The sequence below is a fragment of the Pan paniscus genome, chromosome 9, assembly GCF_029289425.2.
Source record: "Pan paniscus chromosome 9, NHGRI_mPanPan1-v2.0_pri, whole genome shotgun sequence".
Lineage (NCBI taxonomy): Eukaryota > Metazoa > Chordata > Mammalia > Primates > Hominidae > Pan > Pan paniscus.
The window spans coordinates 3360646-3388541 of record NC_073258.2 but is presented as its reverse complement, the minus strand read 5'-3'; the positions used below and the strand labels follow the sequence as shown (position 1 = coordinate 3388541).

General features: G+C 54.9%; 1 protein-coding gene across 5 annotated transcripts in view; it reads right to left on the bottom strand.

Moving 5' to 3' along the window:
* Nucleotides 1–27896, bottom strand: part of AP2A2 (adaptor related protein complex 2 subunit alpha 2) — an 89925-nt gene that overhangs the window by 26686 nt on the left and 35343 nt on the right. For 3 of the 5 annotated variants that reach the window (XM_034931894.3, XM_055093946.2, XM_055093947.2), the window contains 7 exons: nucleotides 18561–18703; nucleotides 16619–16812; nucleotides 10111–10240; nucleotides 6249–6350; nucleotides 2797–2905; nucleotides 1968–2115; nucleotides 473–641 (listed from right to left, as the gene is read on the bottom strand). In XM_034931894.3, coding sequence (XP_034787785.1) covers nucleotides 473–641; nucleotides 1968–2115; nucleotides 2797–2905; nucleotides 6249–6350; nucleotides 10111–10240; nucleotides 16619–16812; nucleotides 18561–18703 — 995 coding nt within the window. Of the gene's footprint in view, nucleotides 1–472; nucleotides 642–1967; nucleotides 2119–2796; nucleotides 2906–6248; nucleotides 6351–10110; nucleotides 10241–16618; nucleotides 16813–18560; nucleotides 18704–27896 lie in introns of all 5 variants that reach the window. The other 2 variants (XM_034931893.3, XM_055093945.2) reach the window with 1 other exon arrangement.

Below are 27896 nucleotides of genomic sequence, written 5' to 3'. Positions count from 1 at the left end.
CGCCCGCCTCGGCCTCCCAAAGTGCTGGGATTACAGGCGTGAACCACCGCGCCCGGCCCCAACTCTGAAATTTTAATCCCCAAACAAAGTGAGTTTCCTTTGTAAAAGGGGGATTTTCTTGGAGATAAGGGAAAAAAATTTCATCTTTCTACCAAGAAGAACCATTTCTACTTGTCGGCACTATGCACGCGCAGGATGGCACACGGGGGCTGCCCCCAGCAGGGAAAGGGCTGCCAGGGACTCCTGTGCTCAGCCTAACCAGGACAGCAGGGCCAACCTGGCCATCTCCAGGCAACATGGCCCTCAACGGTGGTGTGACCTCCCAAGAGTAGGTGACAGGCGGAGGTCAGCAGCACCAGCACCACCTCCATCTCTGCGGGGAGTCAGGAGGCACTGCGTACCCCCAGCCTTCACAGGAAGACCCACGGCACCTGCTCAGGGAGTGAGCAGAACCCAAGGACAGGGCACTCGCCTTCAGGGCGTTGATGACCGTCTCGATGTGTGTCTTGACAGCCTCATGGGAGAACTCGGAGCTGGCCAGCGTGCACATGCTCTCCAGGGCCAGGTAGCGCAGGTTGGTCTCGCGGTGCTGCAGAAACTGGCCCAACTGGTTGCAGGCACGGACGAGCAGGTTCGGCTCACTGTGTGGAGGGAGGGGAAGTGGGTGGGGTTTCCTCAGCAAGTGCAACACAAACTGGACAGAGTCTGCATTCCCCAACGGGTCCAGATGGCAGACAGCAAAGTCACACGGCACTCGCCGCCACCGCACTGCTCAAGTGGGAACTCGGGGGCCTCCCCAGATGCAGATGATGCCCGACCCCCACCCCTGACATCCATTTTGCGTCCATCCTGTGCATCCCCACAGTGAGTCAGCAGCCCGTGTGTCCACTGGAGCCTTCCCAGCACCTCCTGAGCCTCAATCTGCATCAGGCCCACGGGAGGCCGGTCAAGCTGTGACCGGCAATGGGGTCTCAGCCAGAGGCACCAACCCGGGGCAGGGAGAAGGCTGAGAAGGCCGGGAGCGCGGCTGCTGCCCCACTGACTCTACTGTCTCGTCAGGATGTGGCTTCTCCTCACATAACAACAGAGCTCTCTCCAAAATGGGAAATTTCAGTTTTAATAACTCTCAGCTCTGAAGTGTGACTCTCAGACTGAGTTTTCATCATTTGTAAAAATTTTGTAGTAGCAAATGGGTGGTGTAGTGAACACCCATTTGTGGTGTAGAGAGCGTCTGCCCACAGCCTGGCACGTTCCCTCGTTATCGGGAGCCTGGTGAGAACTGCGATCTCATTCTCACAGGACCCTAAAGCACGGCCCCACACGCAAGACCCACGCCAGACCACATGTGGTGCGCCGCAACTGCTGAGCAGAGAAGGCGTGGGAGCAGAGGAGGCAGACCCTCCAGGCTGTGTGGAGCGACCGCCACCCTGCGCCTCTGCGCTGCGTGGATGGGCACAGCCGTTTCCAGCACTGCCCTGCGACCCTGGACCCACCAAGTGCGGCTCCACACCCAGCAAAGCCACGGGACATGCGCGCGCACGCCCCCCACCCCACCCGTCTCCTCTCTGTTCCACTACACGAGAAGCCAGTCAGGAGTGGGGATGCTCAGGGGAAGGAGGAAAAGGCCCTCGCGTGGGATGAGACCACAGTCAGCAAAGCAATCCACGGTGAGCTCAGAGCAGGAGGGGCCGGGCTGCACAGAAAGAAAAAAAGCATCCGGCAGGGAGCACAGAGGCAGGACAAAGGGGAGGCCCATGGAGTGGACAAACCAGACATGATCCGCCCAGTCTCGTGCCAACGAGAAGGAACGTGTGTGTGCGCGCGAGACGAAGCCTCTCCACAGAGGCAGGACGAAGGGGAGGCCCATGGAGTGGACAAACCAGACATGATCCGCCCAGTCTCGTGCCAACGAGAAGGAACGTGTGTGTGCGCGCGAGACGAAGCCTCTCCACAGGCAGCCGACACACCTGTCATGGTGAATGATTAAGCTGATGGCCTCGAAGAGCACGGCGTTCTTCGCGTTGGAGTGCTGGACCTTCTTCGACTTGGGCGGTTCTTGGGCTTTGTTCAGGATGGTCTCCAGGCACTCAGTCAGGCGGCCTCGCACTGCAGGGTCTTCTGGGCAAGACAGAACGGTGCTCACCAGTCTCCAGTGGCCCGCAGCCCACCCTGCCCCTCCCGGCTGCACCCATACATCATGAGAGCATTTTTAATATAGTTCATTCACATTTGTGTACCCAGCTGGAAGCATTTACAAAATTGAGACAGGCCAGGCACGGTGGCTCACTTCTGTAATCCCAGCACTTTGGGAGGCCGAGGCAGGCCAGTCACCTGAGGTCAGGAGTTCAAGAACAGACTGGCCAACATGGTGAAACCCCGTCTCTACAAAAACGCAAAAGTTAGCCGGGTATGATGGCAGGTGCCTGTAATCCCAGCTACTCAGGAAGATGAGGTGGGAGAATCGCTTGAACCTGGGAGGCAGAGGTTGCAGTGAGCTGAGGTCGCGTCACTGCACTCCAGCCTGGGCAACAAAGGGAGACTCCATCTCAAAAAGAAAACCAGCACAAATCTGATACTATAAAAGCACAAATAGACCCAAACACTAACAAAACTGTAGGCTCTGCAATAACTGCTCCATGAAAGCCGGCGCGTACAGCAGCACTGGCAGAAAGGTCCATGAATCAAGAGACAGGGCTAGTAACACACTTCTTAAAATAACAAACAAACTACTTAAATCTGAGACAGGGAATCAGACTGGCACTGGTGCAGCTTCAGGAGCCGCGGCCTGCGCATTACCTGGGGGTGGGTAGCACTGCAGCAGCCTCAGCAGTTTGACAGACAGCCAGGGAGCTGGGACAAAATAGTAAGTGTAATCCTGGAGATCTGTGGATGCAGACGTCACGATCTGTAAGACAGCACAGGCAATGAGACACGCTGCCGGACACGAGCCCCTACTGCGGGGACCCAAAGAAAAGCCATACTCACTCCTCGGGTCACGCCTGAGCTGGAAAAATGGTTTTGTTTCATGTGCCGTGAGTGTCTGACAGTGCTTGGTACCCCCTGGGTTCGCTGTGAGAGGGCTGCACTGTCACTCGGCAACACGCTACCGCAGCTGAGTGGCAGCCCTTGCTCGGTACAAGACACCATAGCACCTGGATTTGAAACTACAGTGTTTCCTTTGTGGACCGGCACATGAATGAAATCAGAGAGAGAGCTTTAGGCTCCTCAGAAGGAAGAAGCACCCCCACCCCCAGAAGCCGGCATTCTGACCCTACCCCACAACCCCACAGGGCCCCCCGACCACAGGCCAACCCAGATGGTGAGCTCACGGAGGCAGGGAGACTGCCCGCCTCACTCACATCCCATCTCTGTGTCCAATGCGGCCTTTGGCTTGGCAGATCCTCCGTCAACTTCCTGAACAAGTGACAATCACGACTACCTCGCATTTCCACTGACATACAGCCCGATGTCTCCTGTTTCCCGGAGGTCAGGGTAGTTCCTCCCTTCCTACAAAGCTCACATGTGACACTTTTAGGCCATAAGTGAACCCATTCAGAAAAGTTCACCCTGACTCCTGCCCTAAGCTGCAAGATGCCAGCCCAGACTTGGGTCACGGACTCCTGCTGCAGGGAGGCAAGCTCTAGGCTGTCTGTCAAAGAGAAGGCTGAAAGGCACAAACACAAAGCAGGAAAAGGCAAGAATCACAGCACTTCCGTGACACACAGACACAGCCAACATGAGCTGTCTCTCAAACAAGTACGCAGCTAAGGCCGGGCTGAGAGAGAAATGTATAGCCTTAACTGTATATATTTGAAACAAATATAAAGAGAAAAGCAACAAAAATTCATCTTAAGCGTTTAAAAAGAGACTAGGCCGGGTGCGGTGGCTCACGCCTGTAATCCCAGCACTTTGAGAGGCCAAGGCGGGCGGATCACAAGGTCAGGAGATCGAGACCATCCTGGCTAACACAGTGAAACCCCATCTCTACTAAAAAATACAAAAAATTAGCCAGGCATGGTGGCGGGCGCCTGTAGTCCCAGCTACTCGACAGGCTGAGGCAGGAGAATGGCGTGAACCCAGGAGGCGGAGCTTGCAGTGAGCCAAGATCGTGCCACTGCACTCCAGCCTGGGCGACAGAGTGAGACTCCATCTCAAAATAAATAAATAAATAAATAAATAAATAATAAAAAGAGACTAGCAAATTAACCCAAAGAAAGTAGAGGAAAGGAGTCCAGGTGCGGTGTCTCATGCCTATAATGCCAGCACTGTGGGAGGCCAAGGCAGGTGCAATCACTTGAGGTCGGGAGTTCGCAACCAGCCTGGCCATTGTGGTGAAACCCCATCTCCATCAAAAATATACAAAAATTAACTGGGCGTGGTGGCGACGGCCTGTAGTCCCAGCTACTCGGGAGGCTGAGGTAGGAGAATCGCTTGAACCCAGGCAGAGGTTGCGGTAAACCGAGATCGTGCCATTGCATTCCAACCCGGGCAACAGAGTGCGACTCCAACTCAAAAAAAAAAAAAAAAAAAGAAAAAGAAAATATGCACAGTTCCACAACTTATAAAATAAATTGAATTCATAATTAGAAAGTTTCACAGCTGGGCGCAGGGGCTCACACCTGTAATCCCAGCACTTTGGGAGGCCAAGGTGGGCAGATCACCTGAGGTCAGGAGTTCGAGACCAGCCTGACCAACATGGAAAAACCCCGTCTCTACTAGAAAGACAAAATTAGCCAGGCGTGCTGGCGGGCGCCTGTTAATCCCAGCTACTTGGGAGGCTGAGGCAGGAGACCCGCTTGAACCTGGGAGGCAGAGGTTACGGTGAGCCGAGATCGTACCACTGCACTCCAGCCTGGGCACCAAGAGCGAGACCCCATCTCAAAAAAAAAAAAAAAGTTTCCCACAAAGAAAACTCCAAGTTCAAATGTTTTTACCAGTTAATGATAAAAATTGTTTGACAAACTAGATAGAGAAAGGAACTTCTTTAATGTGAAGAGTACCAACGACAACAACAAAATTCTAAAGCAGACATCATACTTAATGGTGAAATATTCAACACAAAAAACGGACGACCCAGGGTAAAAATGGGTAAAAGACTCAGGCACTTCACAAAACAAGACACCCAAACAGCCAATCAACATGCAAAGTTGCTCAACCTCATTGACAATCTGGAAAATGTAGATTTAAATCTCAAAGAAGCCAGGTGCGGTGGCTCACGCCTATAATTCCAGCAGTTTGGGAGGCCAAAGCAGGTAGATTGCTTGAGGTCAGGAGTTCAAGACCAGCCTGGCCAACATGGTGAAACCTCATCTCTTCTAAAAATACAAAAATTAGCCAGGCTTGGTGGCGGGTGCCTGTAATCCCAGCTACTCTGGAGGCTGAGGCAGGAGAATCCCTTGAATCCAGGAGACAGAGGTGGCAGTGAGCTGAGACTGCACCACTGCACTCTAGCCTGGGTGACAAAGTGAGACTCTGTCTCAAAAGAAAAAAATAAAAAATAAATCACAGAGCTCCCACTATACACCCAGATGACTAAAACCCAAGAGACTAGCACTACGCGTGCCGCGCCCGCGCCTCCTGCTGCCGCTGTGAGAGCCGGGTGCACGGCAGGGGAAGCTGGTCTGGCAACACCAGTCTCCTCAGGTTCAGGAGCCGCGGCCCCAGCTGAGCCATCTCGTGCACATGGAAACCAAGGGACATCCAAGACTGCTCATGCTGGAGGATCCACAGCAGCCTCAGAGGGCAAGGAGCTAAGTGTTCAACAGGACAGCAGGTAAACTGCAGCGGACAATTCACACAACCAATTCTATGAAGCATCAAACATGAATGTATAACAGCTGCACACAAAACAAAAATTTCACCATGTTGAGCAAAACAAAAGAATGTGTGCTGCAGGTCCATCTGCATCAAACTCAAAACAGGAAGCTGAACGGCAGGCTTTAGCGTGCACGCCAGATGGTGGGTCCACAAAGCATCAGCCACGCTTCCCCAGCGGGGGACACGGGGCCACTGGGTGCCCCTCCTCCACCCACATGGTGTTGGGTGCTCACTCACACCATGGGAACAGGGAGCTGTGCTTCTGTATAGACAGGACAGTTCTCAACAAGAAGGTTGACAGAGAAGCCAAGTTGGTTTTCATCCCTGAATTTATAAACTGATCAAATACCTTGCATTCTACAAATAAGCTAATAAATAAATAACTAAGACAAAACCCACCCTGACTTCTGCCCCCCCACGAACAGACTTACTCTGCTTAGCCTAGAGACAGCCAGAGACACGGAGGTTTTAAACTCTTCTGGGTTCTTCTGTGCTAAAGTGGTGATCAGACTTGTGGCTGCAGTTACCACACCCTGAAAGAAAACACACACACAACAGTCAGAACACTTGAAGCTAACCACTTGTGTTCACTCATCTTCCAAAGAAAACCTTAAACCAACCAGCAGCACAATGGCAGCCCACAGCCACCTCGGCCCCAGGCCTACTCCGAGAAACCTACAATGTTCTCCCAGATGGCGCATGCAGGTTTTCTTTTTCCAGCTTCTCCTTAAAAACTGGGAAGTTCCGTCATGCTTAGCCCAGATCCCTGCCAGCATCGAAGAGCCAGAGGGCCACGTCCAGCCATGCAGGTCAAGCATGTGGGCTGCACACGCCACCTGGCCTGCTGCCCCCTCCTGGCCTGGCCTCCACCGTCATCTGCACTTGCTGCCTCTGGTTTCATGACGCATGTTCACTGTAGAGGGAGACGCTACCTTTACGCTGATCTGAATCTTTACAACCCAGAAGTGAGACTGTAGAAAAGAGCAACTGGAGAAGTCCTTTTCCATTCTCCTTTTTGGAAAATGGCCCTGGCAGTCACTGAACCACCACAGGCTGGATGAGGCCACTAGGCCCAGCATGCGAGTCCTCCCTCCCCGCTCCTCCTGGCCCTCAGTGAGAACAGATTCAGATCCCAGGGCACAAGCGGTCCTCCCCAAAGCACCGGGCAGCCTGTCACCACTCCAGGACACGGCACTGGGCAGCCTGTCACCGCTCCAGGACACGGCACCGGGCAGCCTGTCACCACTCCAGGACACGGCACTGGGCAGCCTGTCACCGCTCCAGGACACGGCACCGGGCAGCCTGTCACCGCTCCAGGACATGGCACCGGGCAGCCTGTCACCGCTCCAGGACACGGCACCGGGCAGCCTGTCACCACTCCAGGACACGGCACCGGGCAGCCTGTCACTGCTCCAGGACACGGCACCGAGCAGCCTGTTACTGCTCCAGGACAGCCACTAGGGAATCAGTCACTCAGACCTCTTGAAAAAAGACTTTAATTATATAAAGACATTCTCCCATAAATTTTTTTTAAAAATATAAAATAAATGATACCTATTCACTCTGAAGATGTAAACAGTGAGCTCAGGAAGTGTCTACTTGTGCGGGCACCTTGGCTTATGCTGTAATCCCAGCACTTTGGGAAGCCGAGGCAGGCGGATCCCCTGAGGTCAGGAGCTCAAGACCAGCCTGGCCAACATGGTGAAACCCCATCTCTACTAAAAATACAAATATTATCCAGGCGTGGTGGCACTCGCCTCGCCTGTAATCCCAGCTACTCGGGAAGCTGAGGCAGGACAATCGCCTGAACCCAGGAGGCAGAGGTTGCAGTGAGCTGAGATCGCGCCACTGCACTCCAGCCTGGGTGACACAGCAAGCCTCTGTCTCAAAGGAAATGTCTACTTGAATGACTGATGCAATCCCCCCACCACTCGCCCTGTGTCATGGCTCCTCAGCCTGGCTGGGGTGCAATCCCCCCACCGCTCGGCCTGCGCCACGGCTCCTCAGCCTGGCTGGGGTGCACCTACTATAGCACGGCACTCTTCCCAGAGACCTGCTGTGCCTGTGCCCTCAGCTTTCCAAGGAAAATGTGAAAGCTGTAAGAAAGAAATTGGTCTGATTGGTCTTCTTCCTGTATTTCTCGGTGAGCAAAGTGCTAACAGATTTTGCCATGTCCAATAAAGAACTTGTAAGAAACTGCAGGTCTGTAACTTCCATGAGGGCAGAGTCATTCCCCACGGGGCTCCTGAATGTTCACGGCGTGTTCCCCCAGGAAACACGCATCTAGAATGCCCCCTGCAACAGGCTGACAGGCGCTGAGCTCAGCCTCTCATTTAGGGCGTCCTCCCCCTGCACTGAGACTGTAAGAGGCCTCTCGAGGGGCACACTCAGGCCCGCGACACGTGGCCCCACCCCTGTGGTGGCAGCTGGTGCCAAAGCGACCTCCGTGTCTCCTCAGTGGCCTCCAGCCCTTGGCCCAGCCCCCCAACCCTTCTCCCCATGGTGTCTCCTGTCCTTGTCCACTCCAACCTGTCTGCTCCATCAGGCCACCCTCAGGCTACAGACCCAAGGCTCGGCACGGTGCCCATGCAGCACTCGGGCCACATCACCTCCCTCTCCACCACCCCACTCCGGGCGCACGCCTGACCGCCGACCTTCTGACCCTCACCCACCTGGTCCCGCCCACGCCTCCTGTCCCACTCCACAAGACCTCCCTGAAGGACACATGGGGGAGCTCACTCACTCTAGGTGAGCAAATGACACCTTTCTTGGGGACTCCTGACTTGAGACCAGAGAAGCCAAGCCTCAGGCCTTCGCTGTCAGAGGTGGAAGGCACCTGACAAAAGCCATGGCCACACAAAAGACAGCTGCCAGGGGTGCAGGTGCGCAAGCTGGGAGAGCTAAGACGGGAAACTACTGGGCAGCAGGGAGCCCACCCTGGGGTTGGCTGTGGCGTCCCTTCAGGATGAGTTTCTGTTGCCTATAACCAAGAATATGCTGACTCAAGTGCCTGGTGAAATAAAGCCACATGCATAAAAATACAAAAAGCAAACCAAGTAGCTGGCGTCACAGAATCATAAAGTATCCAAGGAGAGGTGCCCTTGTGGCCATCTGAGGCAAGGCCCTGCCACCCTGAAAAGCACTCAGGGTGACCCTGCGGCTGCATGGCCATGGAAACTTCCTGCCAAGGCAGGAGCAATGACAGCAGTCCCGGCCAGTCCCACAGAGCGTGCACAGATTCTGTCTGCAGAAGGCCCAGGGGAAAGCAGGCAGCCCCGGCCCCTCAGCAGCCCAGTGACCGGCTGCCATGTGCAGCAGGAGCCCGGGGCCTGCCTCCCTGACCAGGCCCTGCCGACTCACAGCTCCCACATAGCTACTTCACCCGCACACTCTCTGATGCCCAAGACCCCAACACGCCAACTCCGGGTACAGGCCTGGGGCTGTGAGAGTGCATTTCCTCTTTCCGAGCTTCGGCCTCCTTGACTGCAAAGCGGGAAAATCCCATGACCTCCCACAGTCCACGGGATGGTGGACGACAGCCTCCAGCAGCGCTGTCTGAAAGGCTCCCCCGCCAGGATGGGGCTCACGGCAACATGGGAAAGTGGCATTCTCGGCCCTCTATCCTGGATCCTTCTGAACGCGTGACCAGCCCACATGCCTCTCCACGCAGCAGGAAATACTTCCACTCCTGCCAACTCTGACCCTCTCATTCATAGAGCAGAGTTCAGGTAGGACAAGCACATTCTGCCCACATCCACCCCTGCTGGATGCGGTGGACGGCTCTGTGACCCTCAAGCCCCTGAGGCTCACACACTAGCACAGCCCCTCCCCCACACCTGCCTCTCACGGCACCTGAACACACATCACCAAATCGCTGGAAACCTCCACCCTTGGTGTATGCCTATACCATGCGGGCCTGGCCCGTGGAGTAGGCACGAGGATTAGTAAGACCGCACGTTAGAGCCTAGCTGAGGGCCCAGGCAGCTGGGACACCAGACAGGAGCTCCCCGTACTAGATAGGTGTTTGCAGGAGACACGTGTCTCAGCTGTGGGTGTCTGCAGAGCCTCTGTGCTACCGAGGGCTTCAGCCAATGCCTGGCCACAGGAGGAGCAGAGGCGGAGTCTTACTCATCCAGCCCCAGGAAGGGCCCCCGTGGCCTCAGCACGCAGCCACAGCAGCCCCTGTGACAGCCTCTCCTGGGCATCCCGAGAAGGCGCACCATGGTGTCTTCACAACGGCCATCCCAAAGGTCACCTGGGGGAGCGGGGAGAACCGAAGCCAAGGGCGCTTACCAAGTGCTGGTCGTTGAGCAGGTGCACCACTCGGGATGTCCAGTCGCCCATGGGGACAAGATCGGGGGATGTCCTGTACAGGCGCAGCAAGCACAGGGCCGCGCTCTGCTTCACGCTGTCCATAGTGTCTCTGAAAGACAGACGTCAAGAGTCACTCCCAACGGGCTGAGGACAGCGCAGAGCTGCACGGAGCACCCCCCCAGAGCCAGCAGGAGACGCGGGGGTGGGGCTGGTGCAGGGGCCAAGACAGCACTCCGGGCCACCTGCCGAGGCCACCTAGGGGGCAGCAGCAGTGTTCTCAGCATACATGGGCCCTGCTCCAAAGGTCTCCCTGCCAACCTTCTCACCACCAAAACCACCAGCCGATCACATGTAGCTCACATTGCTCATTCGTTGTTTGAACAATAGCTTTCTTGTTGTTGTTGTTACAACTTAATAATCCACAATCACAACAGAAATGCTTGGAGGGCCCTGAACCGCCATGGAGCTCCACATCTGCTTGATGATCTTCCCCTGCCCCACGCCCACCCTCACCCCACCACGCCCCGCCCTGAACAGTGGGCTGGGCCACACATGCCCTCGCCCCTGGAGCAAAGGGCTTCGGGTCCCTGCAGACACGGTGGGAAGGGAGCCGGCCATGGCTCTCCTGCTCTGCTGCCGACACGCTTGTCCAGGGCACAGACGTGTTCCATGCTCCGCTTATCCCCCTTCGCCCTCCTGCCACCAGATTCTGCTAAGCAGCTGGGAAGACAACAGGGAGCCTGGGGTGGACGCTGTGGAGGCACAGCTGAAAAAGGGCCAGTCTCTTCTCCAAGCGCTTAACAGAATCAGCTGGAATCTGCTGCTCCACATGGAAGGCAGAAAAGGATATAGGGACTACCTGTACCATTTACCTTTTGGCTTTTTTATTCCTAAATCTCCCCCTATACTATTCCAAAAAATTACTTTGAATAAAAAATTCCCCTTCTGGGTGCCAACGCCCCTGCAAGGAGGAGTAGGTATTGTGTCCCTCTTCCGGCCCACCCCATCCTCACCAGATCAGCCCAGAGCAGCAACTGCACACACACCCTGCCATGCGTCCATGTGGATGTGTGGTCGAGGCCACATCAGGAGTGTGTTCCAGGCGCCAGCAGGGTTGTCCTTGCCAGGCTGCTTCAGGACCCCATGACTGGGCCCCCAGCAGTCCTTCAACATAGAAGAGCCAACCAGGTTCCATGCTTGTGGCTACAAATGCCGACACACGAGGGCGCCCAGCATGCCACACTCCTCAGAGAGGAGGAGGATCCGCCTCCTCTTTTAGGCAGAAGAACACAGTCTAAATCATCAGCTCACACCAAGGGGACAGGGGGCCCCACCACTACTCTCCGGTGTCAGCTCACACGAGGGAGACCGAGGACCCCACCATTACTCTCCAGCATCTGCTCACACAAGGGAGACAGAGGACCCCACCGCCACTCTCCGACGTCGGCTCACACGAGGGAGACCAAGGATCCCACAGCTACTCGCCGACGTCAGCTCACACGAGGGAGACCGAGGACCCCACCGCTACTCTCCGAGGTCGGCTCACACGAGGGAGACCAAGGACCCCACCACTACTCTCCGATGTCGGCTCACACTAGGGAGACCGAGGACCCCACTGCTACTCTCCGACGTCGGCTCACACAAGGGAGACCGAGGACCCCACTGCTACTCTCCGACGTCGGCTCACACGAGGGAGACCGAGGACCCCACTAGTACTCTCCGACGTCGGCTCACACAAGGGAGACCGAGGACCCCACTGCTACTCGCTAATGTCGGCTCACACGAGGGAGACCGAGGACCCCACCGCCACTCTCCGACGTTGGCTCACACGAGGGAGACCAAGGACCCCACTGCTACTCTCCGACGTCGGCTCACACAAGGGAGACCGAGGACCCCACTGCTACTCGCTAATGTCGGCTCACACGAGGGAGACCGAGGACCCCACCGCCACTCTCCGATGTTGGCTCACACGAGGGAGACAGAGGACCCCACCGCCACTCTCCGACATTGGCTCACACGAGGGAGACCGAGGACCCCACCGCCACTCTCCGACGTCGGCTCACACGAGGGAGACCGAGGACCCCACCACTACTCTCCGACGTCGGCTCACACGAGGGAGACCGAGGACCCCACTGCTACTCTCCGACGTCGGCTCACACGAGGGAGACCGAGGACCCCACTGCTACTCGCTAATGTCGGCTCACACAAGGGAGACCGAGGACCCCACCGCTACTCTCCGATGTCGGCTCACACGAGGGAGACCGAGGACCCCACCACTACTCTCCGATGTCAGCTCACATGAGGGAGACCGAGGACCCCACTGCTACTCTCCGATGTCGGCTCACACGAGGGAGACCGAGAACCCCACTGCTACTCGCTAATGTCGGCTCACACGAGGGAGACCGAGGACCCCACTGCTACTCGCTAATGTCGGCTCGTAAGAGGGAGACCGAGGACCCCACCATTACTCTCCAGCATCTGCTCACACGAGGGAGACCGAGGACCCCACCGCTACTCTCCGACGTCAGCTCACACGAGGGAGACCAAGGACCCCACTGCTACTCTCCGGTGTCAGCTCACACGAGGGAGACTGAGGACCCCACCATTACTCTCCAGCATCTGCTCACACGAGGGAGACCGAGGACCCCACCGCTACTCTCCGACGTCGGCTCACACGAGGGAGACCAAGGACCCCACTGCTACTCTCCAGTGTCAGCTCACACGAGGGAGACCGAGGACCCCACTGCTACTCTCCAGTGTCAGCTCACACGAGGGAGACTGAGGACCCCACCATTACTCTCCAGCATCTGCTCACACAAGGGAGACCGAGGACCCCACCGCTACTCTCCGACGTCGGCTCACACGAGGGAGACCAAGGACCCCACTGCTACTCTCCAGTGTCAGCTCACACGAGGGAGACCGAGGACCCCACTGCTACTCTCCAGTGTCAGCTCACACGAGGGAGACTGAGGACCCCACCATTACTCTCCAGCATCTGCTCACACAAGGGAGACCGAGGACCCCACTGCTACTCGCTAATGTCGGCTCACACGAGGGAGACCGAGGACCCCACTGCTACTCGCTAATGTCGGCTCGTAAGAGGGAGACCGAGGACCCCACCGCTACTCTCTGATGTCGGCTCACACGAAGGAGACCGAGGACCCCACTGCTACTCTCCGACGTCGGCTCACACGAGGGAGACCGAGGACCCCACTGCTACTCGCTAATGTCGGCTCACACGAGGGAGACCGAGGACCCCACTGCTACTCGCTAATGTCGGCTCGTAAGAGGGAGACCGAGGACCCCACCACTACTCTCCGATGTCGGCTCACACGAGGGAGACCGAGGACTCCGCTGCTACTCTCTGACGTCGGCTCACACGAGGGATACCGAGGACCCTACAGCTACTCGCTAATGTCGGCTCATACGAGGGAGACCGAGGACCCCACGGCTACTCTGCACCTCCACGGGTTCTCTTTCCACCAACTCCGTCCATCCCAGCAGAGACACCATCCCACTCTTCTGCCTTGGCCGCTGCCTCCCGTCCCTACCTCTGGCCCTAGGAATGGCCTGACCTCCTCAGCACCTACTCTGTCCTTCCATTTCTAGGTGACACACACACCAGCAGTCCTCCAATGACAGCACCTCCTTCCCAAGCATGTTTTTGTTTTTGTTTTTGTTTTTGAGACAGAGTCTCGCTCTTTCGCCAGGCTGGAGTACAGTGGAGCAATCTCGGCTCACTGCAACCTCCGCCTCCCGGGTTCAAGCGATTCTCCTGCCTCAGCCTCCTGAGTAACTGGGACTACAGGAGGGCGCCACCATGCCCAGCTAATTTTTCTATTTTTAGTAGAGACGGGGTTTCACCATGTTGGCCAGGATGGTCTCGAGCTCTTGAAGTCATGATCCGCCCGTCTCAGCCTCCCAAAGTGCTGGGATTACAGGCATGAGCCACCATGCCCAGTTTTTTTGTTTTTTTTTTTTTGGAGACAGAGTCTTACTCTGTTGCCCAGGCTGGTGTGTAGTGGTGCAATCTCAACTTACTGCAGCCTCCGCCTGCTGGGTTCAAGCGATTCTCCTGCCTCAAGCCTTCTGAGTAGCTGGGACTACAGGTGAGCACCACCACACCCAGCTAATTTTTGTATTTTTAGTAGAGACGGGGTTTCGCCATGTTGGCCAGGCTGGTCTCAAACTCCTGACCTCAGGCCCGCCCACCTTGGCCTTCCAAGTGCTGGGATTACATGCGTGAGCCACTGTGCCCAGCCTTAGCATGTTACTTTGAGTCATCTACTACTTAGCTGGATTTCAACAACTAGCCCTTTTCTTCAAGGAAGGCCCATGGGTACCATGTTACCTGAGCTCTCTGAGGTAGGAGAACCCTGCCTGTGACCTTCATCCCCATGGGACCACTCAGGCACCACAACACGGGCCACCCACTCCCTTCATGGGACCACTCAGGCACCACAACACGGGCCACCCACTCCCTTCATGGGACCACTCAGGCACCACAACACGGGCCACCCACTCCCTTCATGGGACCACTCAGGCACCACAACACGGGCCACCCACTCCCTTCATGGGACCACTCAGGCACCACAACACGGGCCACCCACTCCCTTCATGGGACCACTCAGGCACCACAACACGGGCCACCTGCTCCCTTCTGGCTGCAGATGCTGTGCACTAGCCACCTGCTCCCTTCCAGCCGCAGATGCACTGCACTGGCCCCTGGAGACCCCTCCTCACCCTGGCTCCTCCCTCCTCCGTCCCTGGCTCCTGCAGCAGGTCCTCGGTTCAGGTAGTGCCCCACTTCATCAATCTGCACGTGCCTCAGGGGTGGCCCTGTCTTGCATTCCGCTCACGCGCAGGCATCCACCAAGCACCTACTAGGGACCTGGTACTGTTCAAGATGCTGGGTTTGTAAAGCGGCCACCACAGTGGACAGAAACCTCAGAGCCCAGGAAGCTTCCACCCCGAGGGTGGAAACAGGTAATAAACAGGCAAGCAACAACCCTGGGGGCAGGAGGAGAGGGAGGGCCAGGAGGCCGTGGCCCTGAGGCAGAATCCGCTGGACCTGCTGGCTGGTTCCGACCCCCAGCCCCACCCTCTCTCTCCTGCACCAGCGCCCTCTGATCATTCGAGCCTTCCTTCCATCTTGGGCACCCTGTCTTCGGGGCGCCCACATGCTCTGCCACCTATGACTGAATGGCCTGAGGAGCAACGGTGCCTTCGGGCACTGCGCCTGCTCCCCCGGCTCGGTGGTTCTGCTCCTGTCCATCCTACTGCGGGGTCACCCATCTCTGAGTTCTTGCCCTTCTGAATATCTGTCTTCTCAGGGTTATGCTGCGGTCTCTCTGCCAGCCGGGCTCCTCCTTGCCTCACAGCTGACAGGAGGCTGCCTCATTCTCTGTTGTGGAGCATCCTGAGTGGTGTGGGGTGCAGCACCCTGGTCTCTACCCACTATGACAACCAAAAATGCCCCAAGACACGGCCCAGTACCCTCACAAAGCCAATGTGGCCCAGTTGAGACGCCGGTCTAGGCCTGTTTCTCTCATGCCTTCCCACCACCTTGTCTCCAGTCCTCACTGTGTGGTCTGGATGTCCACCCACTCTCCCGTGGCCTGAGGCCTAGCTCAGCCGGGTGGCACTGTGTGGGCGAGGGGTCAGTTTCCCAACTCCGCAGGGTATCCTGGAACACACAGGTGGGGGCCCTGCCTGTGGCACAGACACCCCAGGGTTGCTTTAAGCTCTTCCAGAGCTGGTGACTCAGCCCTTTGAGGCTTCTCTCCAAATTAACAAGGAACGGAACGGATGGCCGAGGGCGCTCCGGCGTGGTGCTCCGCTTCTCCGCGTGAAGCCCTTGGGAAAGGGCACGAGAAGGAGCTGCCCTGAGATGCACCGTTCTACCCGGTGCCCTGTGGGGCCGAAGCCCCTCCTTGGTTTTGCTGGCAGGGTGTGGGCATTCTTCTTTGATCTGTGTTTTGAATCTCAGTGGTATTAGATTGCACTTTACTTGAAATCTAAACTTGTAATTCTCTTTTTGCTTTGGAGACAGGGTCTCGCTCTGTCACCCAGGCTGGAGTCGCCAAGGCATGAACACGGCTCACTGCAGCCTTGACTTCCTGGGCTCAAGCAATCCTCCCGCCTCAGCCTACCAAGTAGCTGGGACGACAGGAGCACGCCACCACACCTGGCTAATTTTTTAAAACTGTTTGTAGAGATGGGATCTCCCTATGTTGCCCAGGCTGGTCTTGAACTCCTGGGCTCAAGCAATTCTCCCACCTTGGCCTCCTACGGTCCTGGGATTAGAGGCATAAGCCACCGTGCCCGGCCTAAACTTGTAATTCTGGATCCCACCTTAGGCTACATCTCATCTCCCATAAGATGGGGAAAGTAAAACATTTCCTAGGCTAAGCAGCTCCATATTTGATGTATTTGGCATGAAAGCAGCACATCTTCAGCAGGAGCCCGGCACGAGCCCGGCACATACCCGGCTACGAGGACCTTAGGGATCTCCCCGGCGAAGGCCTCAGCCATCTCCCGGCTGCCCACGCTGGCGATGCAGTGCAGGGCCAGGCCCATGAAGGTGGGGTTGCGGCTGGCCAGGTCATTCTTGATGGCGTTGTTGATCAGGCGGATCAGCTCACTGTTCGAGTTCACCAACACAGAGATGAAAAGGTAGCCCTGCGTTCCAAAAGACAGGAGAAGAGAAAGCTCATGACAATCCAAGTCCACCTGTGGCCCTGAGTCACCCAACAATCAGTGACACACAGATGCGGAAGCAGCCCGGGCACCACCCACGCAGCCAGGGCACTGCTGTGGGAGCGGCGCCTCTCAGGACTTGGCAAACGTCTGTTCCAGTGGAACCGAGGATGCCTCTGCTACGACGCTCTCATGGCGCAGCGTTCCTGTGGGGCACACCTGACTAGCGTGCCACGAGCCAGATGCCAACAGGAACTGGACCCCCCGGTCCCACTCACTTCACTGTGGGCCACGCGTCTGAGTGTTCCGGACGTCACACTATCCTCAAGTTAAGATGGGCGGGAACCTTCACTGACAGGCTGATTTTAGCTACAATGATTTCCAGAAACCCGGCTGCCTTTTCCCTCCCACTCTTTAATCTGCCTGTGTCACAGCCTCACGCCGCCCCCCTCCACCCCCACTGACCCAGGGCAAACCCCAGTCCTGTGTCACTGCCACTTCTTCCCAGCCATCCTCGAAGGTGACACCCTCCCCACCAGGAGGGAAGCAGTGGTTTTCTCCAGGCCCACCACTGAGCACCCCGGTTAAAGATGTACCCAGCCTCCCACGGCTCCCAGGAGGACGCCACGAGGGAGCTCCCGCCCTGCCAAACACCACTGCCCTTTCAGCCCTGCGCTCGCACGCCCAGGCCACTGCCAGACACCACCTGCTCTGCTCGCCCTGCTCCTCCCACCCTCAGCCCCCAGCTAACTTCCCCTCCCTCCAGCCTCAGCTCAACACACCCACCCCCACTCCCTCTCTCAAATCCTTTCAACTTCTATGTCTGTGAAGCCATGTGACACGCATCTCCCCCAGGACAAGGGCAGGCCCAAGTTCTGGTCCCTATGCCTCTGTCCTCAAGGCTAATCCCCCATCCCCCCAACACACCACAGGCACTTCACAAATGCTTGAATAAACACCAATACTTATCAAAACCCCTGAGACATCCACAGTCTCTCTTAATTTCTCTAAGTTAAATTTTTTGACAAATGGAAGAAAATATTACTTTATACCACCAGGGAAAACATAGAAATAATGTGACTACAAGAGACTACACAGCTCAACTTGCAAAGCCCAAGAAGACTTCAAAAGTAGAGTGACAGGACACTGTGTATCAGCCCAGCAAGGGCTGGGGAGATGGTGGGGTGAGCACCCTCCACACCAAGACCCAGCCATGTGCCTCCAGCGCCTACTGCAGAAACAAAGCTGTCCAAGGGGCCACGGGACAGGTCTACTTGGGACAGTGTGTCAACAAGGCACTGTGTCAGGGAGACATCCTCCCCTCCTCTGGAGGCCGACCTCATAGGCACAGAGCACCAACCACAACAAACGCTGGGCCGCGTGCAACACTCTCCAGACCAACCGGGCAGTCCTGAAACTCGCCGTAAGGGAGGTTGCGAAGAAAGGAGGAAAAGGCATGGCCACCTCATCAGGAAAACCGCATGCAGGAGGAGGAACCCTGTGAGGGCATCAGGGCCTCCTGAAGAACACCCAGATTGGGCGGGAAGGGGACCCTCAGGGTGTTGGCAGCAGGTGCTAACAAGGACTGGGCATGCGTCTCCATCTGCAGCAGACCCACGTGGCTCACATCAGCTGTGGGTAGAGAAGGAAGCAGCCCTACACGGGCACGGGGCCTCAGTCCTGCCAGGCACACGCCATCCTCCACCACCTCCACCTGCAGCGATACTCACGATCTGCTTTTCCGTGTATCTGTTTGAACTCAGCAGGTTCACAGCCTCCATGTGTCCAAAGTCAATGTCATGACCAAGGAGAAAGATGAAGAGCAACTTGCAGACGTACTTTTTTTTACTATAGCCATCAAGAGCCTTGTCACCTACAGAAAAGGTGGGGAAGAGGTTTTATTCCAGGCAGGCAGAGGCAGGGGAGAGGGGAGAGCAGGGGGCACTGCAGCAGTACAGCAGGCAGCACGGACAAGCCTCCAGGAGAGGGGTGGCCGGGCCCAGGCAGGTGCAGTGCAGACGCTGCTGAGCATGAATAACCTTTCTAAATTCATGGTACTCATGAGAGTCCAAGTTTTTTATTTCCCTTTTAAAAACAGGCACCAGAACATCTGGCAACAAGAGTTCTACCCTCCCACAACAACCCTGGGCAAGTGCAGCCCAGCTGGCCCTCACAGGGCCTCACTCTGACCAGCCAAAATCCCACAGAGGGCCCTGCTGTGATGGAACTTGCAAACCCTGCCTTCAACCATCAAGCTTGTCTTTGAAATCAGTTTAATTAAGGCATATGAACACAGTCTAAATTATCTGCCACTTCACAGCCATTCTAGGGCAAATCAGCTAGTCATGAAAACAAGGCCCACACGCGACGGCCCCTAGGGCTTCTGTTTCTCTGCCTCATCGCAGTTTGTCTGAGCCCCTCACAAGGGATCACGGCAGGGCAGGTTCAAAACATGTAATTGGCAGAATATAAAATTCCAAAATATAAAACCAACCCTTAAAAAAAGGGCCATTCTGGGCCCGGCGCGGTGGCTCACACCTGTAATCCCAGCACTTTGGGAGGCCGAGGCAGGTGGATCACCTGAGGTCAGGAGTTCGAGACCAGCCTCAACATGGAGAAACCCCATGTCTAGTAAAAATACAAAATTAGCTGGGCATGGTGGTGCATGCCTGTAATCCCAGCTACTCGGGAGGCTGAGGCAGAGAACTGCTTGAACCTGGGAGGCGGAGGTTGCGGTGAGCCGAGATCACACCATTGCACTCCAGCCTGGGCAACAAGAGCAAAACTCCATCTCAAAAAAAAAAAAAAAAAAAAAAAAAAAAAAAGGGGGCCGTTCTGCATTGCCAGGAGTTTCTATCCCACCTGAGAGGTGAGGGAGTGTCCCTCAGAGCCAGCCTCCAGCAGGCTGTGGAGGCGAGCGGGAAAGGTGGCCTTGTGCAGGCCGAGTCTCACAGAGACTCTGCTGCCACAGCGTGAAGGAACGCAGGCTGGGAAGACAGCCCAGCCACGCCAGCCGCTCTGGCCCCCTTCTTGTGAAGGGCTGGGGCGCTCACACCTCCACGGACGACCTCAACTGTGTAGAATACAGACCGGCCACATTTCCTGGGGAACGGTGCATCACCAGTCGGCCAGTCAGCTCCATGCTGCACTCTGAGGAGCTCATGAGAAACCCCCCTCCTTGTCAGCGGCAAATTAACATAATTTAAAAGACCAGATGATATAAATAAAAGCAGACCCGACCTGGTTCCTCCCTCCCCCGGCCCCGACCCACTTATCTGCTTGCTGTGCCCAAGGGGTCCCAGCAGACACGTTCTCCGTGCCCTGTTTGTGCAGGAGGGCACACACAGCTGAGCACGGGCTGCACAGCAGAGATCCTCCACTGGGAAACCCCAGCACCGTGTCTCCTACCCAGCCCAGATTCCATCACCCGCCGGAAGCCGCCTTGGACAACCACAGCCAAAAATACTGCTTGACCTCCTCCTCCCTCCGGAGACTTCCCTGTTACTCAAAGCACCTCTCAAAGGAAAAAATAACTGACAGGGGAGAGGACCGGCAGCCCGACTGGGCTGAGTTTTGTGGGACAGGGATGGGGACGGGGATGGAGACGGAGATGCAAACAGGGGCGGAGACGGAGACAGGCTCTCTCCGAGAGGAGCCGACCAGCCTCTGCTCCCGCGGGACCCCAGACGAAGAGCTGCTCTAGAGCTCCCGGGTGCTGGGAAACTTAGGCCCACCTTTAGAAGCTGAGCCCACTGGACAGTGAGGGTGATGCAGGATCACCTCTGGGCCTCCCAGAGATGTCACAGAGCACTCCCCTGGGCACACCACCCCTGTTGCATAAGCACCGTGAGGGGCAGCGGAAGTCGCCAGCGTGAGGAGAAAGCCACGGTGCTCGGCCCCGCTGCTCATGTGGCAGCACGTGGATTCATGGCCTAACCCAGGGCCACCGGAAACAAGCAGCAATGCTCGCTCCACACCCTCACCCATCTCGGCGGGGCAGGTGGCAGGTGAGCCCGCCAGCTCCCCTGGCAGGTGCCACTGTGAAGTTTATCCCTCCTGAAAGGACCCAGACTGATAGTCTTCAAAACGCTGGTTTCAGTACTGGGCTAGAATTACTTTTTTATTCTAGTAATTTCAAAATGTTGAGTTGAACTTTAATATTCTGAGCTATAAAAGGCAGAGGATAACAGTAATATCTGTCTCCTTGGTTTGTGCAGATCAGAGGAGAGATGGCTGGGAAACCTCATCCTAAACCATAAAAGGATCACGATTAAGTCTGGGCTCCAGTCTGAAAGATGCAGCCACTTGCTTGTCTTGTGGTCTCAGACATATTCCTTAACCTCTCTGAGCCCAACTTTCTCAGCAGGTTATTATAAAAATGAAACAGGGCCGAGCACGGTGGCTCACGCCTGTAATCCCAGCACTTTGGGAGGCTGAGGCAGGAGGATCACGAGGTCAGGAGATAGAGACCATCCTGACTAACACAGTGAAATCCTGTCTCTACTAAAAATACAAAAATAAGCCGGGCGTGGTGGCGGGTGCCTGTAGTCCCAGCTACTCGGGAGGCTGAGGAAGGAGAATGGCATGAACCCGGGAAGCAGAGGTTGCAGTGAGCCGAGATCACGCCACTGCACTCCAGCCTGGGTGACAGAGCGAGACTCCATCTCAAAAAAATAAAATAAAATAAAATAATAAAATGAAACAGCACAGCAGACACGGAGCATCAGGTGTCTGAGGCAACGTAAGGTCACAACACAGGTTCATGAGCACCATCTTTCACTGACTCATCAGATGCACACAGACTTCACAGATGATAAAATGTGACAAAATGTCTACCTCATAATGACTGAAACCTGCTTGGTTATTTTTGTTTTGTTTTTCCCAGACAGTCTTGCTCTGCTGCCCAGGCTGGAGTGCAGTGGTGCAATCTTGGCTCACTGCAACCTCCACCTCCCAGGTTCAAGCGATTCTCGTGCCTCTGCCTCCCGAGTAGCTGGGATTACAGGCACACGCCACCACACCTGGCTAATTTTTTTATTTTTAGTAGAGATGGGGTTTCACCATGTTGGCCAGGCTCGTCTCAAACTCCTGACCTCGTGATCTGCCCTCCTCGGCCTCCTAAAGTGCTGGGATTACAGGCGTGAGCCACCACGCCTGGCCTGGTATTTTTTTATAACAAAATATCAAGTAGAATGAGATAAACTGGAGAGTGAGTCAGGAACCAGAGCCTCCAGGCCTTCTCTTGACCTGAAAGTTGGGAAGAGGGACAGTGCCCTGACTGGCCACCAGCCATCTGGTCACCAGCCAGAGACACTGCTGGCTCTACACTCTCCAACCCCCACAGCCTGCATGAGGCTCACACCCTCGGGGGCAGGGTGGGAACTCCTTCCACTTCCTCACCAATGCACACCAGCCCCAACAACAGTGTGTGGCACAAGGCAGTTGCTCAGTCTTTGCCTTTTACATCAATGAATTAATAATCAAGCAAACTCACAGTAAAATGAAAAACAGGCTGCCCAAGTGAAAGAAAAAGTAAAGTGTTTTGTCTGGAGACAAGGTCTCCCTCTGCCACCCAGACTGGAGTGCAGTGGCATGACCACAGCTCACTGCAGCCTCAACCTCCTAGGCTCAAGTGATCCTCCCACCTCAGCCTCCCAAGTAGCTGGTACCACAGGCATGTGCAACCACACACGGCTAATTTTTTGTACTTTTAGTAGAGATTTTTAGGGTTTCACCATGTTGCCCAGGATGGTCTTGAACTCCTGAGCTTAAGTGATCTGCCTGCCTCGGCCTCCCAAAGTGCTAGGATTATAGGCACGAGCCACCGCGCCTGGCCTATTTAGCAAATTAATGTGCACAACCTGGGAAACTCCTGGAGCTGATCAATCATAAGAAATTCCCAGTCAGGTGCAGTGGCTTACGCCTGTAATCCCAGCACTTTTGGGAGGATTCACTTGAGGTGGGTGAGTTCACCTGAGGCCATGAATTCGTGATCAGCCTAGGAAACATAGCGAGACCCCATCTCTACAAGTTCCCCATCTCTACAAGTTTTACAATTTGCTGGGCGTGGTGGTGCACACCTGTAGCCCTAGCCACTCGGGAGGTGGGAGCAGGAGGATCACCTGAGCCCAGGAAGTCAAGGCTGCAGTGAGTTAGGATCATGCCACAGCACTCCAGCCTGGGCAACAGAACAAGACCCTGTCTCTTTAAAAAAGAAAGAAACTACCATGTCTCTGTAGAGTATGAGAACACAACAGTTGTTTTCTAAAGGCTTAAAGATGGAAGGCACACCCGTGAACATCCCAGTAACTCCCCTGGGCTCCCACTAGCATGGCAGGTGCACATAAGCACTGATTTCTTGCCCGTGCGTCTGCAGGTCAGCCGGGGCCGCCGTCAAGACACCGTCAGATCTGGATGGGCCTGCTGTGCATGGCTCTGCTCCAGGCCCACACCACCCAAAGCACATCCTTACCATAGCAGAGGTAGGAAGAGCGCAGAGGGGAGACTCCCTTAAAGCTGAAGTTGGGACTGACATGAACACTTTACTCCACACACCTTAGGCCACACATCAGATGGTCACGCCTAATAACCCTCATTAAAGGATAAAGATCACAGGGAAGCCATTTGGGCCTACAGTCTTCTTGATGGCAAACAAATACGGTTTCAACTCTCTGAAGTTCACTGCACTACTAAAGAAACTCCACAGACAGACATGACCACGAGACACAACACACTGGCGTTACCTACACATCTCCCACTGTCCTGCCCATTCCATGCTTTCCACCTCCACGCTTCCATCTGGGATTATTTCCTTTAATTTCCCGCCCATTCCATGCTTTCACCTCCACGCTTCCATCTGGGATTATTTCCTTTGGAATTTCCGGCCCGTTCCATGCTTTCCACCTCCACGCTTCCATCTGGGATTATTTCCTTTGGAATTTCCGGCCCGTTCCATGCTTTCTGTCTCCACGCCTGCATCTGGGATTATTTCCTTTGGAATTTCCCGCCCATTCCATGCTTTCTGTCTCCACGCCTGCATCTGGGATTATTTCCTTTGGAATTTCCCGCCCATTCCATGCTTTCCATCTCCACGCTTCCATCTGGGATTATTTCCTTTGGAATTTCCGGCCCGTTCCATGCTTTCCACCTCCACGCTTCCATCTGGGATTATTTCCTTTAATTTCCCGCCCGTTCCGTGCTTTCCACCTCCACGCTTCCAGCTGGGATTATTTCCTTTAATTTCCCGCCCGTTCCGTGCTTTCCACCTCCACGCTTCCATCTGGGATTATTTCCTTTAATTTCCCGCCCGTTCCGTGCTTTCCACCTCCACGCTTCCATCTGGGATTATTTCCTTTAATTTCCCGCCCGTTCCGTGCTTTCCACCTCCACGCTTCCATCTGGGATTATTTCCTTTAATTTCCCGCCCGTTCCGTGCTTTCCACCTCCACGCTTCCATCTGGGATTATTTCCTTTAATTTCCCGCCCGTTCCGTGCTTTCCACCTCCACGCTTCCAGCTGGGATTATTTCCTTTAATTTCCCGCCCGTTCCGTGCTTTCCACCTCCACGCTTCCATCTGGGATTATTTCCTTTAATTTCCCGCCCGTTCCGTGCTTTCCACCTCCACGCTTCCATCTGGGATTATTTCCTTTAATTTCCCGCCCGTTCCGTGCTTTCCACCTCCACGCTTCCAGCTGGGATTATTTCCTTTAATTTCCCGCCCGTTCCGTGCTTTCCACCTCCACGCTTCCATCTGGGATTATTTCCTTTAATTTCCCGCCCGTTCCGTGCTTTCCACCTCCACGCTTCCATCTGGGATTATTTCCTTTAATTTCCTGGCCGTTCCATGCTTTCCATTTCCACGCTTCCATCTGGGATTATTTCCTTTGGCATTTCCTTTAACATAGGCCTTCTGGTAGGAAATTCTTTACATTTCTGTCTTCGGCAGGTATTTTTTAGCTTCATTTTTGTTGTTGTTGTTGTTGTTGTTGTTGTTCACAACATTTTATTAAAAAAAAAATAGGAAAAGTGAGACTGTGGCATTGACCATGTAGCAGGGTGGTAGCACTCCAGCCCATGCTCTGGCCAAACCGACTTCAGCCTTACATGCAGGGTGCCTACCAATTCAGGAACAAGGCCCCAAATTAATTCCCTTTAAGGCCAACCAGATTCCCCCGACACCCCATCAAGCTTTTCCTGCCCTGTTCATCTGCAGGTGAACCCCGGATCCTACCCCAGAATATGCCAATTTTTATTATCTAAAATGGAGTATACAGACTGGTGCCCCACAGAGAAGCCCCAGAACTCCAGGTCAGAGCTGAAGCTGCAGTCAGACCCACAGGCTCCCTTGAAGCAGGATGGTTCGTGATGCCCTACTCAAACAGGGTAGCTTCATTCTTGAAAGGTATTTTTGTTGGATATACATTCTTTCCCTGGTTGTAACCTTCCCAACATTTTGAGGTGGTGAAGAGCACCCCCATGTCAAGACACCCAGCGGCAAGTCTGGAAGAGGACTGGCTCACTGACAGTTCACTCTGCCCTACAGGTATTCCCTCTGGTGAGGCCTTCAGTTCACAGTGGAAGGGGGTCTCCAGTCTTTGACTATCATCCCTCTAGACAAGGCTCCTCAGCCCTGGCACCACTGACACCCTGGCTGACGCCTCTGTTGTGGGGGCCACTCTATGCACTTCGGGTGTTTAACAGCCTCCCACCTCCACCCACGAGTGGACCCACACTCCTAGGGGCCAGGTGCAGTGGCTCATGCCTATAATCCCAGCACTTTGGGAGGTCAAGGCAGACCAATCGCTTGAGCCCGTAAGTTTGAAACCAGCCTAGGTAACATGGCAAGACCCCATCTCTACAAAACTTTTTTTAAATGTTAGCCAGGCGTGGTGGTGCGCGCCTGTGGTCCCAGTTACTTGAGAGGCCGAGGTGGAAGGATGGCTTGAGCCCGGGGGGTTGAGGCTGCGGTGAGCTGTGATTACACTGGGCAGCCTGGTCAACAGAGCAAGATCTTGTCTCAGTAAATCAATAGATCAATCAATCAATCAACTGTTTTCAACAGAAGGGTTGCTCTAAATCAGCAGTGCTCACACAGCAGCCTCATGCCACATACGGTCAGTGAGCAAGTGAAACAGCCAGTACAAAGTGAGACTCACTCTTAAGTGTGACACACACACCAGACTTCAAAGACCTGGTATAAAATAACTCGGTACCTTGTTTTTTTTTAGTTTTTTTTTTCTGAGACAGAGTCTCACTCTGTCGCCCAGGCTGTAGTGCACTGGCACGATCTTGGCTCACTGCAACCTCTGCCTCCTAGGTTCAAGTGATTCTCCTGCCTCAGCCTCCCGAGTAGCTGGGATTACAGGCGCCCACCACCATGCCCAGCTAATTCTTGTATTTTTAATAGACATGGGGTTTCACCATGTTGGTCAGGCTGGTCTCAAACTCCTGACCTCAAATGATCCAGCCACCTCGGCCTCCCAAAGGGCTGGAATTACAGGCATGAGGCATCGTGCCAGCCAGTTTTTTTTCAATTGATTACAACGAAATTTTAGATATACTGAACTAAATAAAATATATTATTAATTTCATTTGCTCCTTTTTACTTTTTTTCAATGAGGCTGCCAGAGCATTTAGACCTATGAATGTGACTGATACTCTATTTCTAAATTGGACAGCACAGCTCTAAGTCATCTCATCTACCCACAGCTTGCAGGGCAGGCCTCAGGCAGCACATTTCTTACGGACAAGGAGTAGATTTTCTTCTATGTCTGCTGCCACCACCCAGGGTACGCGCGTGCTCAACAAAAGCCAACAAATCACTGTGTAGGAGGGGCCACCTTCCCTATCTAGGACAGCCAGACAGGCATGAAGTCTCCTTTAGTCCCAAAACATTTATACAGAATTTATAAAACAAAATTTTTTTTTTTGAGACAGAGTCTTGCTGTGTCTCCCAGGCTGGAGTGCAATGGCGAGATCTCGGCTCACTGCAACCTCCGCCTTCCCAGTTCAAGCGATTCTCCTGACTCAGCCTCCCAAGTAGCTGGGACTATAGGCACGCGCCACCACACCCAGCTAATTTTTCTATTTTTAGTAAAGATGGGGTTTCACCGTGTTGGCCAGGCTGGTCTCGAACTCCCGACCTCAATCGATCTGCCCGCCTCGGCCTCCCACAGTGCTGGGTTACAGGCGTGAGCCACCACGCCTGGCCAGAGAGTGTGTAAATTTAACAGCCTAGCAAAGCCTTTGAAGTTACACCTCAACACATTAGATGATTCTTCTGAAACCTATAAAAACCTCCCGTTCAAATTTCATCTTCACCATTCTGAAGGCCATGAACTCTTTTCACAATAACAAAATGGATTCACACTGGCTGGGTGCTGGTTTCCTTTCAAGCAATTTCTATGCATTTCCTCATTTCCTCACAATGAGCACAGCAGACGCAGATCCCATTCAGTGAAGGCCCAGTGACGCCAAGAGTAAGGCTGGCTTTGTCACGGTCGGGCTCCCCCAGGTTGAGAGCCACGGCTGAGCAAGAGGGTGCCAGGGCGCAGCCCTTTCAACCCAGTGCCACCGCCTCCAGCCGGCAATCTGGGCTCCCGAGCTCCCTGATGGGCAGGTGGTGGCGACTGTCAGACCCACATCTCCATCTGCTTCTGCCCTTTACTTTCCACTGGTGGCGGCGACTCTGTCAGACCCACATCTCCATCTGCTTCTGCCCTTTACTTTCCACTGGTGGTGACGACTGTCAGACCCACATCTCCATCTGCTTCTGCCCTTTACTTTCCACTGGTGGTGACGACTGTCAGACCCACATCTCCATCTGCTTCTGCCCTTTACTTTTCACTGCTGTCACTCTGAATAAATCTTCTGTACACAGCCCATTTCAGAGTCCACATCCTGGAGAACCCAACTTGAGATCACTGGTTTCCCCATTCTACAGTTAAGAACAAAGGTGCACACCGGGCGCAGAGGCTCACGCCTGTAATTCCAGCACTCTGGGAGGCCAAAGCTGGTGGATCACCTGAGGTTGGGAGTTCGAGACCAGCCTGACCAACATGGAGAA